This window comes from Bradysia coprophila, unplaced genomic scaffold (genome assembly GCF_014529535.1).
Source record: "Bradysia coprophila strain Holo2 unplaced genomic scaffold, BU_Bcop_v1 contig_297, whole genome shotgun sequence".
NCBI classification, from domain to species: Eukaryota; Metazoa; Arthropoda; class Insecta; order Diptera; family Sciaridae; genus Bradysia; species Bradysia coprophila.
The window spans coordinates 7,997,365-8,015,402 of record NW_023503555.1 but is presented as its reverse complement, the minus strand read 5'-3'; the positions used below and the strand labels follow the sequence as shown (position 1 = coordinate 8,015,402).

Below are 18,038 nucleotides of genomic sequence, written 5' to 3'. Positions count from 1 at the left end.
GTGCTAACAATTGGGTACTTCGACAGAGCAATTTGAATCTGTGTTGTAATGAACTAGCTAACTAATGAACTATTGGGTACAAATATAGTCAGTGAAACATCTACGTAAATTAAAGAGTAAAACAGCCTCACTCACCAACGAACTTAAATCAACCGGACAGAAGTCAGTGAATTTTGAAATTTTGCTCGTAATTTCGTCACTTTACATTTAAAGTCCGTTCCAAACAGATATCGAAAAATAACCAAACTCATCAAAAACTGCCTGCGCGGTGTGCACAAAAATAACTACCAACTTGACTGAAACACGATGACAAGAATTTTTCTTGTGCTCTCACTCAGATTTCATTGTTCGTCTCTATCCCTACTATCATTCGTTGTTGGTATATCTCGATTCTTCCGCAGTTTATTTCATCGAGTCGTTGGAAGCGGACGAACCAAGGACGGACCAACAAAATGGCTGTCTCCAAATTTGAAAGGAAATTGAAATCACTTCTTGAAAGTGAAGTGATTGTAAGTGAAATGGAATTTCTAATTCAAATAACGAATCTAATTCGATTTCAACTCATTTTTTGAAGCATGAAAGTGACTTTGTGACGTACACTACGTATCTTCACGATTTAACAAAAATGTTGTTGGAACACGAAAATGACTTCCCCATTTACGCTAATGTCGTTAAAAGTTGGATCAGTGGATTTGAGGTAAGAGTGATTGCTTCGTTGTGGTGATTGATTTTGTGATGGTTTTATGCTGAGCGTTGGAATTCATGTGGTGGATGTTTTGACGTAAGAGTACGCAAAAAAAAAATTAATCAAAAGCTTCTGATGACAGGAGGTCTGATGTAACCTTGTAACCTGTCTTAAGAAATTTAGCTTATTATTTAACAACGCCATCGCTCCATAAAACCAAGGCTGTATATTTTGGGGAGGTCACGCAGACCGAGTATACATCCTTGCATAAAACGTGTGCACCAAATTGACCGATGAAGACAGATTGGAACAGTGGTCTGAAACCTTGCAAAAAATGTTCAGGTTATGTCAGTTAATTTAAAAATTAATCTCGACCGAGTGCGGAAGTCTGACGTGTTTCATCCGATTACTCACATTATGCAGGTCATGAAGATAATCAGGTGAACCTGAAGTCTTCCGCGCATTATTTCTTATCCGTTCTTGCATAATCGATTGACTCAAGGAGTTAAAAGGTTATATGGTTGAAGTTTCGTCCAACGGATCAGATAAATTTTGTCAAATTTCTATGCCGAAAGTGTACAAACCGGGGACCATTTTGGGAAATTATTGAAACTTGAAGGGAAAAAATGGATAAGAATGGGGAAACGTTTTCCGAAAATAGTCCCTGTAGCAATTCGTAACATTGACCGGCAAATCTTCCGGAAACGGTTAACCTAAGATGTTCATTCATAAGAAGTTTCCGGACTTAACCGCTGACGGATGAAAAACCGATGGTCAGATTTGTGAAACAAGCTGATTGAATGGTTCATCAAGTGAAAATTGTGTGCAGAGCATTCTTGTGAGAGCCGGTATATATTGTTAAAAGAGAATGTAAAAAAGAGTATGTACCCATCGAGCTCAGTTAAATTAACTGGTTTTTTCCTAGTTAACTGGACTTTTTCTTTTACATACAAATTGTGATGTATCACCCATCGAAACCAGTTAAGCAGCTGGTCATTTTTCTCTCTTTTCGCTCTCTTAACAGTGTATACTCCTACTAGTTTCTCTCCTCGTTTCCTAGCACATAGATATGACTGGCAAACTAGTCTGAAATCACCTTTAAGCTGTCAGCGGACTTACGTCGTTTAGCACTCCGTTTACGAGTGAACAATTGAAGCTCCTCCCACTTTCCATTGTTAGAACGTAAACGGGGAGCTAAACGGTGTAAGTCCGCTGGCCTTACAATGGAAAACACTGCATAATTCTTGTTATCGCCAATGCTAGTGTGTTTCTGGCATCTTCAATTGTTCAAACGTTTTCTCACTCGCTGGAGCGATTCATTTTTATCGTTATTTATTCAGCTGGTTGAAAGTCAAGAGACGAAACGCATTTATGTCGTTCACATAGTTTACAACGTCCTGCACAACCAAAAATTAGAATGTTACTTCCACTGATGGTTTCACTTCAGCTTCGCTTTCTTTTCAGAAAATTTTCAGTGTCAAGAAAACGAATAATTATGTGGGAACGTTCTGGGGGACATACATGAGCAAATTTTGTCTCAACGTTACGATAACTCTGTTCACCTTCCTGCAATATTTTCGTCAATTCGAACCGGACTACACCCAGGAGTTTTACTTACACTGGAAAACCATTGTGTCCCGAATGGACGGACTAAAGCGAGCTGACACTTTCTACAATCTCGCTGACAAATTGTAAGCTCATTATGGCGCTATGGAGACGAGACGCGACGAACTAATTTCAAATCGAAATTTCTTTACAGCAAAATTGTGGTGCAACACCTAAGAACGGCAGCATCACGTACCGAACAGTTGGCAATTATGGCTGTGTTACGGATTTACATCGAGTGCGTACCAGTTACCCAGTTGCACCGTTTGCACGAACACGACAATGCCGAGATCATTAAGGTGGTGGGCAGATTCATGGAGAATCCGTCGATTTTGGTGAGTAATTGAGTGTTTACGCACGTTCGTTTATGGTGTAAAACATGTTGTGGCGGTTCCGTTACAGCATCAACACGAATTCCTTCACGACATTAACGCAATGGGACACTGCATCGAATCATTCAAGCCGACGAAAATCATTTGCAGAAAATTGAACATCGACATGGACGACACGGTAAGTGCTTGCGCCAATGAATTTTAAACAATTGGATTGTGACTGGTCTGATTCTCTCTTTCAGAACTATTCAATGTGGTTCGACTTCAACAAGATGGAACAGACGATCAACTTTACTACTGTGTCCCTAGCCGATAATGCTAATCAATGTTTTGGCACCGCGCGTCGTGTCAAGTTAAGAGAAAGGTAACAAAAATTGTCCGAACAAAATCAGTGCAAGCAGGCCCCGAACTAAGTAAAAATAGGCAGGGGCGCGATTTGCCCGATTAGACCCATATAGCCAGTCCCGGCCTGAGTGCACACACACTGTTACATTGGCGAAATTTTAAAATTGAATAAATTTTCACCGTGTCACAGTGTCAAAGTGTCAAATTTGCTGGAAATTAATGGCATCTGGAACGTTATCTCGGTGGGTAATATTCATTCAGCTGAACAACGAGCCACAATCAGAGTTTACTTTCTAAATAAAACGGAGGAACTGATTTCGACTGCAGTGAAATCTATTTTCCGATTTGTGAGTTCCGGAGGCGTTACTGGATCGGCGTCTCAAGGTAACCCATGCCATTTGAATACACTGGACGAAAAACCATTTCAATAAATCGACTTCTTTCTGCAGGTTTCATCAGTGACTACACCGAAGCAGAGCCCACAGAAGACGGTAACTTTTCCCAATTCAAACGTAACGAATTTAGAAGAGTTTCGTGTTTCAATTTCAGAGTGCAAAGTGTCACCAGAAACAGCACCACGTCTTAACGACTCATTCTCGTCCGTCGTTCCTCCGAAATTGATATCGTTCGAACGAACCGACAGCAAATTTTCGTTACCGACGCCAACGAAATCGCGTCGTGACGTACCACGACGGAACACGTCCTTACCACTTTTACCTCGACATGAAAGTGATGAATCGGATGCCGAACTGCCGATCAAGTCGAATCTGACGTACGTGATAAAGAATTCGGTTACATCGGCTGAAAATGGAACACCTCCCGATCATTCGCCTGCCAGTGATCCAAATGCGACCTACGTCTTACGAGAGTCAGTCAACCCGATTGCTGATGAACAACCGGAATATGACTATGACAGTCAGACGGACAACGGTGACAACGTTATGGACAATAAATGTCCATCGATGGAGTTGGATGCGGATAACAAAAGTCTAGCCACGAATCGTACGTACACCATTTGCATCGGTGCACGATCAGGAACGTTGGTTGAAGCGAATCCATTGGCTGAACACGAGAATGCTGGCGCGAATTCGAAGTTATTACATCGTCATGATATGGTGCTCGATGAGGACGATGCATACGATGGAAATGAAAACGCGCAGGACGATTCACAATACGGTGATCCATACGCCAGATCCAGCAAGAAGATCGAAATCATCGAAAATATTACGATCGTACCACCGAGAGTTCAGCCGCAATCACCGGAGCCAATAGAAAACTTCTCCGGTGCGTCTCGTCAAAACGTCGAATACCTCCACTTCAGCCAGGTGGACGTTTCAGTGAATCGACAAGTCTTCAATCAATACAGTCAACCAACGACAAGACGGGAACGGTTTTACGTCAAGGATACGTCCTTTCGATCGCGAAACATTGCGCACATCGCGTCGAATGAGTCCGTTCAACGCTCATCGCAGAGGCCAATTGTAGTTGCACAGGTGAAAATGGAAAATTTTGACAACAGTGATGGTAGAGACGATCAAGCGGATCAATCGATGCGCAGCGACCGCAAAGAATCTTTTGTCCCGTTTACTGCGACCACCAAGCAAAACACATCCAGCCATGATGATTGTCCGTTAAATGCATCAAATGGAGGAACACACCGAAGCCAAGCAGTGTCACCATGGCCGATCGAATTTTCAGGCAACTATGAGTCGTTCAGTCCCATTACTACTTCAACTCAACGAACGCAAGTTAAACTACGAAAAGTGTCGTATTCACAACAGGCCTATTCGCAGTTATCCCCAGATCCAATTTCATCTCCAACCGAGCAGCACAGTGCCGGTTCTTCGTTTCAGAAATCTTTTTTTCAAAATTCGATGACACTGATTGGCTTGTCTCAAGAAAATCCGGAGGCCTTAAAAGCTAACAAATCGTTGAATCAAACCGAAGTGATGCCTCGTGCAAGCGGTATATCTGAAACACCGCAGACAATTAATAAGAAAATCGAATTCAACGCGGGCATTGAATCACCATCGGTGCAGGCATCTCGAGAAAAATCTTCGGAAAATGTCTCCCAAAATCAAACTGCACCGAAACTCACCAAATGTAACTCAATCGCCGATCTGCCTAAGATGTCACAATTACATGTCGGACCAGTAACCGAATCTCAGAGAGAACTGAAACCATTGCAAAATGAGTCAAAAGCAACACAACAATTTACGTCGAAGCAGAGTTCCACGGAAAAGCTGGCTCAATCTTCGCTTCAGCAAAGCATCGAAGCTCCAACAGTTGATCCACTTGCCAAATTGTCTACAACGGACTTGAACTCATCGGTACAACGAACGAAATCACTCAGCTCACAGATTATGTCAGTCTCTGCACCTAAACGCGAACAGAACTCTAAGGAATTGAGAGCAACTGAAGTAACTGAAGCGTCGCCACGACATTCATCGGAAAAACAGGCTGCGACATCAAACCAGCAATCGATCCAAAGTGTGCCGATTATCGATCCAGACGACGATATAAAATCATCTCTGAAGGCAAAGCGAACCAAATTTTCACAATCATCGATCCAATCAGCTCCTGTATCACGACCGGCTCAGATGGACCTGAACTCATCGGTACAACCAACGAAATCACTCAGCTCACTGATTATGTCAGTCTCTGCACCTAAACGCGAACAGAACTCTAAGGAATTGAGAGCAACGGAAGTAACTGAAGCGTCGCCACAACATTCATCGGAAAAACAGGCTGCGACATCAAACCAGCAATCGATCCAAAAAGTGCCGATTATCGATCCAGAAGACGATATGGAATCGTCTCTGAAGGCAAAGCGATCAAAATTGTCATCGATCCAATCAGCTCCTGCATCACGACCGGCTCAGATGGACCTGAACTCATCGGTACAACCAACGAAATCACTCAGCTCACAGATTATGTCAGTCTCTGCACCTAAACGCGAACAGAACTCTAAGGAATTGAGAGCAACTGAAGTAACTGAAGCGTCGCCACGACATTCATCGCAAAAACAGGCTGCGACATCAAGCCAGCAATTGATCCAAAGTGTGCCGATTATGGATCCAGAAGACGATATGCAATCATCTCTGAAGGCAAAGCGAACCAAATTTTCACAATCATCGATCCAATCAGCTCCTGTATCACGACCGGCTCAGATGGACCTGAACTCATCGGTACAACCAACGAAATCACTCAGCTCACTGATTATGTCAGTCTCTGCACCTAAACGCGAACAGAACTCTAAGGAATTGAGAGCAACTGAAGTAACTGAAGCGTCGCCACAACATTCATCGGAAAAACAGGCTGCGACATCAAACCAGCAATCGATCCAAAAAGTGCCGATTATCGATCCAGAAGACGATATGGAATCGTCTCTGAAGGCAAAGCGATCAAAATTGTCATCGATCCAATCAGCTCCTGCATCACGACCGGCTCAGATGGACCTGAACTCATCGGTACAACCAACGAAATCACTCAGCTCACAGATTATGTCAGTCTCTGCACCTAAACGCGAACAGAACTCTAAGGAATTGAGAGCAACTGAAGTAACTGAAGCGTCGCCACGACATTCATCGCAAAAACAGGCTGCGACATCAAGCCAGCAATTGATCCAAAGTGTGCCGATTATCTATCCAGAAGACGATATGGAATCGTCTCTGAAGGCAAAGCGATCAAAATTGTCATCGATCCAATCAGCTCCTGCATCACAACCGTCTCAGATGTCAGCTGTTTCACAAAATTCCACTCAAACGCCAGCTTTATCGTTGGTTCCGCAACGCTTCGAGAACGACTTTACTGTCGATTTACCCGACGACGTGGACTGCTTTCAACCAATGCCGAACGTATTGCAAAGTCAAGCAAAAATGTCTGAACCACAGACCGAATCAACAGCGGCAAAGGTTGCTCCGAGAGCAACGATTTCGCCCGACAATCCTAAAGCATCGACAGCAATCCAGCCAAAAAAGACCGCTGCCCAAAAGATTGCAAAAAATTCGGCTCAGAACAAGGCCACCAATGCAACAAAGAAGTTGTTGAACCCAAAAATTCTACGAGAGATGTCAGCAGCGATAGTCAAACAGCCACCTAAAGGACAATCGAAAGCTGCCCCGCGATACTCATCGCTAACCAAACCGACGACTCTCAACAGTCAACGCAATTCGGAGAATCTCCTAACCATAAGATTCGACGAAACTGATGTGCCTGATGTAGGCAATGAATTTGCAGCGGCCGACAATTCGTCCAATGGTAAGACTTTGGAAAACGATTGTGTAAACACCGATGGCATACGCGTTGATGAGGAGGGCAAGGTTTACGACGACAACGGATGTGTGTTCGCCAACAATGCTGAATTCCAGCGTGCAGCTAAATTCTACATCGCAAACGATGGATTGGACTTTCTGAAAAAGGAAACTGTCACAGCTCTGCCGGCAAGCAAACGACAAAAATACGAACGGAGGCTGAAAACAATCCAACGTATGATCGATCGTGGTCTCGAACGGCTGCGGGTAGGACAGAAAAAAATTACGGACATAGATCCGTATGCAGTGACTATTGCAGAGACCACCATTCAAGGCGAGAAGCGAAAACGAAAATACAAGGAAGTGAGTGTCACGACGTCCAGAAAGACCTACGTTGATAAAGCGAAACAAGTTACTTACACTAAGAGAACCAGCAAGATGCACTACGTTTTCGACGAAGGCACTTCAACCGATTCAAAGTCGACAATGAGCAAAGCCATGTCGAGAAGTAAGGCATTCAGCAAAGCGAAAACCGCTCAAACCGTTAAGACATCTTATCCATCATCAGCCAATTTAGCCGAGGGAAAGGTCAAGAGTCGACAAAACGGGATCATATCAAATCCATCAAACCGACCGGACGCTAAGCCATCATCGAATCGTTTGGAATTTGATCAAACGCCGATGGTATCAATGAATGAGTATTGTGCTGAAGTCAATGTTTCACCGATTCCTGCCTCAAGCGAAATTGATGCCGGGCAACACAAACCTCATAAGGACATTTCGGCGATCTCTGCAGGCAAGATGTCTCTTCCAATTTATGCGTCGCAAAAAATGGTGGCGGTGCATCAACAGAAGATGTTAACGAAAACGATATGCCAACCACCACAACATCACGACGAATCGCCTTCGACAAATATTGATTGCTCAGGCGACGCTTCGACGAACCGTACAGCAATGACCGGTGTTGAACTATGTTCGACGACAAAATGCGCCGGTAATATGAAGGAGCTGCTCGATTATTTGAATAGAATTGAGATGGAATCAAGTCATACTTGCCGTGGATCGTGTGAACGGAACCAAAATACGCTGAAAACATTCATCGATCGGTAAGTCTCATCTTTCTATATTATGCTAAAATGGGAAATGGTAGACGAAATCGTTGTCCGGTCATATCTATCCCGGTTGAAATTACCCCGCAAAGTTTTCATTAGAAATATTTTACGCAAATTTGCAGCTTACGCCGAAAGGAGTTCCATCAGGATCGTGGAGTATCCGATTGGGAGCAATTATTCAATTGTCTATTGGAGTCACTGGAATCAATGTGCAACACGGCTTCTGATCGACTGCAGGTACATGAGGGAGAAAGCAATGGGCAGGCGATATAAAAAGTGGTCAGTGGGCTCTCATTCGTGTAAATTGAACCGTTGAATCGTTGAATTAAGAAATGTTTTTCGTTCCATTTTTTGGAATTATATTTTTTGTTGAATTTTGTTGTAAAAAAGTTTATTTTTCTCGTGTCATAAATGAGTTATATTGAAAATGAAAATTGGTGAATTTCGTTTACATGCTGATGCAGCGAAGAAGATCGACAATATCGCGTTCAATCCGAGTCTCGCCACTGTTTGTTTGACTGACTCGATTAACTTTGCATGGGTGATCAGGGCCTATTTCCGTGAAAGTGATTCTTAAAAGTTCTAGAAATTTTTGGAAATTTCAGAAATTCTGAAATTTTTAAAATTTTCGAAGTTCCTGAAATTCTTGGAAATTCCAGAAACTTTTGAAAATTCTTGAAATTCTCGAATTTTTAAAAGTTCCCAAAGTTCTTTAAAAATCTCAAAATTCCCAAAATTCTCATAATTGTTGGATTTCTCAAAATTTTTGGAAATTCTTAAAATTCCAGAAACACAGAAGTTCTTGAAAATTATCCAAATTCCCGACTGTATTGAGAATACTCGAAGTGCTCAAATTCAAGAATTTCACTTCTTTCATATGTCTTGATTTGACTAAAAATATTGTTGTTGTTGTTGTTGTTCCAATATATCTTGTGGCGTGGTTCAGTTGAACCGTGTTCAGCCAGGGCTGTCCTGTTTATATTCTCACTTTAAAAATCCAATTTCGCTTCTCGATAGAACTTTACGATCGCGCGGTATCGAACCAGGTCAACTTTTTCGAGTAATTCTGTTAAATTTCTGCTCTGCACCAGTGCCGAAAATCCTCTTCTCACTGCTTCATGCTTCGTACATCTCAACAGAATGTGTTCCAGGTCTTCTTTCATTTAGCATTGTTCACACAATTCTGAGTCTCGTAATTTGAACATCTTTTTCTTCACACCGTGTCCGGTTCTTAATCTCGTCAAAATCTTCACTTCGGTGCCGTTCGGTTCACTACTTATGAACCAAGGTTTCAGTTTAACAGTTTTCTGAATTTCGAAGTGTGCTTTTCCCCAATGAAAGTAGATAAGTAGGTATGGCCAGTCCATACAAGTCGGAGAACATACGGATTTGCATGGCGCCACCTCAAACGAACTCATTTCTAGTGGAAATTTGCACAAGAAATCAGTTCGTTTGAGGTGGCGCCATGCAAATCCGTATGTGCTCCGGGTGCTCCGGCTAGAACAAATTTGAACGTTTGGCCATACCTATAAATTTACTTTCATTGCTTTTCCCTTCGTTCTGGCTGATTCTTGATATCGCTCCTGCCATTCCACCGTCATATTTCGTTTCAATTCATGTCTCGCGTCCGAAAAAGTGATTTTCAAATCCGTAACTTCCTCCAAATGACTACCACGATTGGCATAGTCGTCGACAAGTTCGTTGCCCTATATACCAACATGACTCGGTATCCATTGAATGTAGAATTCTGTTTCTTTATTATCTTCGATCACCTTTCTTATTAGATGAACCAAGTAATCTTCCAGTCCCTCCTCTATCCACATGCAACCCTTCAGTGAATCCGTGAAGATTACTACCTTTTCCAACTTTTTTCCGTTGGCCTTTAAGCGCTCTCATGCAAATTCTCAAGCCTTTATTGTACGCGACGTCCAATCTGTGTGACCACTTTCTGCTGGCACTAAAAATATTACTTGACGACACAAGATTTGTAAGTTGGACGTCACAGTTTTCATTGACATTACAGTAAGCACGTAAAATTCATTCAAATGATTTGCATGAATTCCAGCAGTGTACAGAAGTGTATATATCGATTGTCCACTTTTTTTAGTCGTGGATGGTGTCCGCTTCCACGAGACATTAAAATCCGTAAAGTTTTTTTTTCAGTCAAATACAGCGGACGTCAGTAAAATCTAGGTAGAAATTTGCTTCATACAAACGAACCTCCGTATACGTCTTTGATGAAACCCTTCCACGCGTGTTTTCCGCACTTATATACATACTAGGCCCCACCTCTTGGGTGGGTCAGGTCCCTTGACTGGCTATTTTTTTTCTATAATTCCAGCCTTAGTTTTCTAACCATTTTTAAATGAGGTGGTGTTTTTGAGATCACAAAATTAAAGTCACATGAAAAGGTGATGTCTCTTTTATTCAGAAAACAGCAGTCATCACATGCTTCATTTTACTCATATTTATTTAATTTCCTGAAGAAACAAAAAGAGCTATGAGTTGAAGGTCCAGCGAGCGATGTCTTACTCCTAAGTTGAGTCTCCTATATAGTCTACTAAAAGCGCTGAACAGGTGGCGCATTTCTTGCTTACCTCTTGAAAAAAAAACTCATGTGAATTACGGCTCTGGCAAAATTCACACTTGTGCAAACACTTTAGGAACGAAAAATTTCTTTTAAGAACGCGATTTCACGCAAAATTTGTCGTATATCGCAGATTACCAGTCCAATAAAGTCCAATGTTCGAATTTAACCACATGAATTACGATACTGGTCGAAAACACTTAATATTTTCAAATCTGCGATTTTCGAAGCCTCTGAGAATTACTCGAGTTATCGTGTTATCAAGCAAGCAAGATTGTTCTAGACTTCTCGATTGTTCGACCAGAAATCCAGATTCACTTACTCGTCGAATAATTTTTTTTTCTGGAAATCCGTTGCAAAAATGTCGCGGTAACAAGTTGTGTTTACAATTATACTCCAACCTCACTACTCCAATATTATCCATCTACAAACTTAAAATCGGGTAAAATTACTTAAGTTATCACGATAACAAGGAAAAGCGTCTGAGTATAATTTGGCGTATTTCCTGCCTACCTCTTGAAAAAATATAACTCGTGTGAATTATGGCCCTCGCTTCGCTCTGGCCACAAAGTTCACACTCGTTCAAACATTTTAGGAACGAAAAAAATTCTTTTAAGAATACGGATTTCACGCAAAAATTGTCGTATATCCCAGATTACTAGTCCAATTAAATTCCAATGTTCGAGTTTAACCACATGAATTACGCTACTGGTCGAAATTGATTTTTGAAGCCTCTGAGAATTACTCGAGCTATCGGTTTCTCAAGCAAGCAAGCAAAAACTCTTTTGGGAAGTACTTCTTAATTGTTAGACCAGAAATCCAGAATTTCACTACTCGTCAAATAAGAAATTTTTCTGGAAATCCGTTGCAAAAATGTCGTGGTAAACAAGTTATGTTTACAATTACTCCAAACTCACTACTCCAATATCATTCTCTGTCAATTAAAACAAAAAATTTGAAAATCGGGTAAAAATTACTCAAGTTATCGCGCGGTAACAAGAGAAAGCGTCTGTGTAGAATTTCTCGCATCTCGTTGTTCGAACATTATCCATCTGCAAACTCAGCCTCAAGATTTTCAATCTTCGTCGATTAAGACAAAATCTTTGAAAATCGGATAAGAATTATGGAAGTTATCGCGGTAACAAGTAAAAAAATCTCTTGAGAATTACTCCCATCTCATTACTCCAATATTGCCCATCTACGAACTTAACCTCATGATTTTCATTCTCCGTCGATTAAAACCAAAATTTTGCAAATCGGTAAAGAATTACTCGAGCTATCGAGTCCACAAGGAAAAGCGTCTGTGTAGAATTTCTCCCATCTCGTTGTTCTAACATTATACATCTGCAAACTCAACCTCAAGAATTTCAATCTTCGTCGAATAACACAAAAAATTTGAAAATCTGATAAGAATTAGGGAAGTTATCGCGGTAACAAGGAATAAAATTCTCTTGAGAATTACTCCCATTTCATTATCCCAATATTGCCCATCTACGAACTTAACCTCAAGATTTTCATTCTCCGTCGATTAAAACCAAAATTTTGTAAATCGGTAAAGAATTACTCGAGTTATCGAGTCCACAAGTGTACGGACGTTTTCTGTATTTAACGTTTTTTGCCAATGTAGAACATTTTCAAAATATCAAAGTGAACTTAGCGTTACGGACATTTAAGGGTATTTTCTTTCATAAGACCCTGACTTTCAGTCAAGGGAATAAGCTGGAAAATGTTCGACTTTTCTGTAGATGCTCCATACTCAGTGCCACCAAACTTGTAGTTAAACCACTCTTGACTGTTACTTATCTTATCTTAAAGAATTCGCCTAGGTTCGAAGCACCAGATTGAATGAAAAAGTTCGATTTATCACTTTGTGGTGGCCCCAACTTTTTTTCGAATATTTTTTTAGTTCGATCTGGTGCATCGAATCCACGAGAATTTATTAGAGATAAGGAACAGTCAAATGGTTTTCAACTGCAAGCAGGGCTTGTTTTAGAGAATTTTAATTCTGAAAATTTCGAAAAAATCTGACAACAAATTTCAGAATTTTTCGGAATTTTTCTGAATTTTCTGAATGTTTCAGAATTAAAAATTTCTAAAATGAATTGACTACTAGTCTGCTGAAACCGTGAAACTAATACATATGAAGCAGATACAGAAAACTCGAAAATTTTCATCATACCTTCGCCCGCGCAAGCTTATATTTGACAGATAATTTTAAAATCTCGTGGAATCGATACTCTCTCGGTAATATTATATCTCGATGCGCAAGACATTTCGTATCTTTATGCCATTGATTTGGTATTTTATTTTAAATTTACTTGAATATGACAGAATCGGTGGAACTCCCCATATTTTCCTTAATTTTCCTAAATTTTTCCAAATCTTCCTTAATTTGGACAAATCTCCTAAAAACAATTCATGCATACCTTTATAACCATCACCAACCTGACCATTAAATTGCGTTAATCAGGGCTTACTATTTCAGAATTTTAATTCAAAAAAATTCGGAAAAATTCCGTCGAAATTCTGAAAAAAAGAGATTTTAGAAGTTTTAGGATCTGTTCTCAATGAAGAAAGAAAAAAAAATATAAAGAAAGAAATGTCAATGGAACAGTTCGCTGCGGATTCCGAAATATTGAAACTCTTCAGTATCCACTGAAAGACATAAATCTGAAATACTTCTAGAACCACATCACTGCCTCTAGCATGAACACTAAATTGACAAGTGTCAAATTTGGAGGCTTTAGTGATAAGAGCTATCGATTAGGATTACTTGTATTGTATGTTTTAACTCATACAACGAAAACAAGTCATCTAACTTTATAAAAGAAACGCAGTGCCTATGATTTCACAAACCTCCGAATATTTTTTTTTGTTCATACTAGTAGCAGTTCTGTGCGAAAACAGAACGATGCTTTGAGCTTTGAAAGAAAACATGAATCACTGAGATCGTCTCCCCTTCAACTACAGCTAATTTTCTGGTAGTTACCTTTTCAAAGACATTTTTTAGACATCGCAACAGGTATTTATGGGTAATACTATTGGTGTACGGATGTGACACTTGTACTATCCCATCAGTCGTTCTCTGAACAGCGATAATTTTATACTGTCGTCGATTCATACACCTTCCACAACAATATGCCACACATTACAATACCAGAAACAGACACGCATGCGTGTATCCAACCGTGTTCTAAATATAGCCACCCTTATAAATAGCGTAAAGGAAAATGTATCAAAAATTAGAATTCTATTTTCGTATTTAGTCGATGATAGTAAAGTATTTCTAGCAGTTCTGCTGGGTTGGTAGAAATTCAGGGAAAGCTATTGACATCGCGACGTTTTGTATGCATTGAGGAAATGTAGAATTTTCCTCACAACACGCGTCTAACTCCGTCCATCCACATTATGTATTGTCAGCGTCGGAAAATTCTCTATGCGAACTCATTTCTCCACACCACACACAGAACAAATGATTCAAACGGTCCGCTTTTCCCAAACTAATTTATGCTGCCCTGGTCAACCATTACGGAATATTATCGACGCCAAAACGTCTATACACCCAAAATGAATATTTTCATTTGAATGCATCAATTTTCCTCGAACAAAAAGCAAAAGTGAGAAAACATTGCCACTCCGTTGTCGAACAAATGTGCGATAATATTTATGAACACAAAATGTTCAACGCTAGAAACATTCGGATAACTTGAACACCTTCTGTTCTAGATTCTGAAAGAAATCCACGAAGGCAGCTGGCACGCAAATATATGAACGGTTCATTAGATAATTTCCATATAAATTTTCAGTGTACATACCGTAGATACACAGAAAATGCTGTATTTTATAAACGTGCATATACCCAGTGCGTCTACTCAGCTCTCCCAATAAAACACACAAATATAGAAAGAGCCATAAGAGAGAAATCCAACGTATAGTCGCCGTTCGCAATGCATCGCCTAACCAAACGACATTATCACAGTGGAGACGGCTACTAAATAAAAAGAAAACATACGTCTGTGAAATTATGTTAGCCTGGTGCTTTCCGATGGAGTCTAGATTGACGCGAACGTCAGATATTATGTCAATTCGGATGGGCACAATGCACTCACAACAAAGTTGAAATTCATTTTGATATTATTGAGGGGGTTTGTTTTGAGGAATGCTGCTCCAATTTTTGTACATTTCTGTACGTTATTACATTGGACAGTTGAATATGATTACAATGTTTTATCATATGGAGGTCATGCGCAATATCGTTTTTTGGAAGAAATAGTTTTTAGTAGAAAAATGTTTGCTCGTCAATCGTCATTCGTTCAGTTGACTTGCTACATTAGAGTCGCTCTAATTGCTCAGCAGAACAATCAAAGATTGATATAACTGAGAATAGTCGTGAACTTAAACACATCGTCGCGGTCATTATCACCATACCTCATTAATGTCCCCATTACGTATTAAAAATAGAAAAAAATAGAAACCGAACGTATACAACTGGAAATTCTATAATTGGAACGAACTACAAGTATGATGATTCTAACGTTGACATGTCAAATGATGATTTTTCTGCAAGCACATAGAGTAGAGATATCCAACCCAATATCTACTGTTTGAAATCGTTCGAACACATTGTTTGTAATAAGTTATTCGATCTTTGTAACTCAATGAACAGGACAACAGGAATAGTAAATACTTCTTGTTAACTGCTATAATATGCAATTACAGGACGTTTATATTGGTTAAATATTATTTTATTGAATTTTGATTGTTGAACGTTCCAGAATATTTTGCTGTGGTGTTTCCAAGTGATGTTGAAAAATCACTGATGAGGTGCATTCTCCTGTATTGCATTCATTTTTAATGGTAAATTACAATTACACTTTCAACATGATTGGATGGACGATTCCACGGAGCTCGAAGGAGTTCCACGGAGTTCCAAGAAAACATTTTTCAAGCTATAGCTCGGAACAGCTTAATGTGTCGAAAAATAAATTTCAAAAAGTGAAAACTTTTGCGCAGAGGTACATCAATCCTTAGTGCGTCCGTATTGCTACAACTTACGGCCACATATTTATGATGGAATCTTAGGAGCCGAACTATTACTACCTTAACAATCTCAAAAGTACAGAAGGGATCAAAAAAATATCTCGCAAACCCCTTTCAATCACTCCAAATTCTAGAGGGAAGATGGTAGACCATAGAGGTAGCGGAATTTCTGGAACAAGCAGATTTCAGAAGGGATCCCAAAAAGGGACACAAATTCTTTGAATTCTACATGTGGGAAGATGGCAGATCATGTGTGGTTGCTTAATCGCGAAAACCGACACTCTGCCACCTCAATAATCCCAAAGGTTAAAAAAAACTGAGAAATCTTTCAGATTCCTTGAATTCTAGAACTGTGATGATGGTGGACCATATGAGGTGTCAAAATTTTGGGAACCAAATAATACCTCAATAATACCGAAAGTCCAGAAAAGTTCCCAGAAAAACCTCAGAAATCCTTCAACATCCTAAAGTTCTAGAACTTGGAAGTTTAAGATAGCCAGCCCATGACCAACATACCAACTCAACAATTGCAAAACATCCATCTATCATTCTACAGCCGAGTAGCACGATTTCCGCTTTTGATTTTTTTTGCCATAAAGTACATGCTTTACCGTTCGACTCACAGGATCAGGATCAGGATCAGACCTGTTTTTCTCTCGGAAACAGACTTTTCACATATATCTTTAACACGTCAAAACCTCAAAAGAGGAAAAGGTGACGCTAGTCTTGCAAAAATTTAACTTCCAAATCATTTGATATTAGTTGTGGTGACGAAGAAAATTTTACCAAGAAAAAAAATTGCGTCACAAGTGGCAGATGCTGAGGAAATCACTCATAAGACAATTATCATCTGCCAGTTGTAACGCATCCATATGACCAATCTCAGGGAAAATATTTCTCACTAACAACAATATGAGTTTCTACGCAGCGGACGAATAAAAGATGACCAGCTCTGTTGAAGGTAGAAGAAGAACATTTATTGACCGACACTATTACGTCTCTATGTACAAAGATGTCACTCAACTAGGATATGAATCATGTCCGGAGCGATAGCGGAGGACTTGACGCAGTCTAACTTCCAAAAAAAGAACGAAGAAAATTTTTTGAGACGCGGCAACTATATATAGGCGAGAATTTAAGTTTCTTTCCTTTGGCCTGTATCACCACAAATCCTATTCTATCTTATTCGCGCTTCAAATACGAGCAAAACGAGCTATCACTCGACTATGTAACTTCAAAATTGCCGGAGATACATCGTTTTGAAGTTGGTCATTTTGATAGAAAATGCACCAAATTAACGTTTTCCAAACAATCAAAATCTTTCAACTTACTCTGTATGTTTCTATCTGTCTATCTGTCTATCTGTCTATCTATCGACGGTCGATCTCGGAAACTAGTCAGCCAATCTCCATGAAATTTTGCAGGAACCTCAGGGTGGGCATAAAAATGAAAATGTGATACGCCATTACCCCAGGAAAAACCAGAATTTTGTTTTATTGGCCTCGAAGTGGTTTCTGAGTGTGGTTTTCGAGGGTCGGGAACGCGGTTTCAGCTGTAGCTCAGCTGTATTGAAACCTGCAGGGGCGTGTGACCCATCAAATGAAAGGTATTCGCCACACGAATCGAACAAAAAAATAATTAGAAAAATTGGTGCAGATTTGGTTGAGTTAGAGTGGTCAGAGTGACCAAATTTTGAGCTACTCGAGCGTAGGATGAAAGGACTAATATTTTTTGGCTTATGAGAGATAGAGATTTACTTTCTTCGGCAAAGTCTCAGAGTTTTACGAGTAGAACACAATGGCATATGTGAAAAATGTCGAAAGTTGGAAATGGGTGGGTCAGTTATGTTTTTAGAGGTATTTCTTGAATGGTGGCAGATATAGAGTTACTTTCTTCGGAAAAGTCTCAGAGTTTTAGGAGTAGAAAAGAAGGGCATTTGCGAAAAATGTCGAAAGTTGGAAATGGATGTTTTGGAGATATTTCTTGAATGGTGGCAGATATAGAATTACTTTCTTCGTCAAATTTTCGAATTTCGTCAAATTTTCGATTTTCGTTAAATTTCGTCAAATTTTTTAATTT

General features: G+C 39.9%; 1 protein-coding gene across 6 annotated transcripts; it reads left to right on the top strand.

Moving 5' to 3' along the window:
• The first annotated feature begins 417 nt into the window (after positions 1–417).
• Positions 418–8,718, top strand: LOC119079013. Of its 6 annotated transcripts, none has more exons than XM_037186785.1 (11): positions 418–509; positions 575–697; positions 2,150–2,376; positions 2,445–2,625; positions 2,693–2,800; positions 2,865–2,986; positions 3,158–3,351; positions 3,417–3,458; positions 3,517–5,327; positions 5,898–8,326; positions 8,455–8,718. In XM_037186785.1, exons 1-11 carry the CDS (start codon positions 453–455, stop codon positions 8,603–8,605), a joined length of 5,445 nt encoding a protein of 1,814 aa, XP_037042680.1. In that variant the 5' UTR covers positions 418–452; the 3' UTR covers positions 8,606–8,718. The 6 variants fall into 6 exon arrangements, with proteins under 6 accessions (XP_037042680.1, XP_037042679.1, XP_037042677.1 ...); XM_037186784.1 differs by having other exon boundaries at positions 3,517–5,849; positions 6,138–8,326; XM_037186782.1 differs by having other exon boundaries at positions 3,517–6,137; positions 6,420–8,326.
• The last annotated feature ends 9,320 nt before the right edge of the window (positions 8,719–18,038 follow it).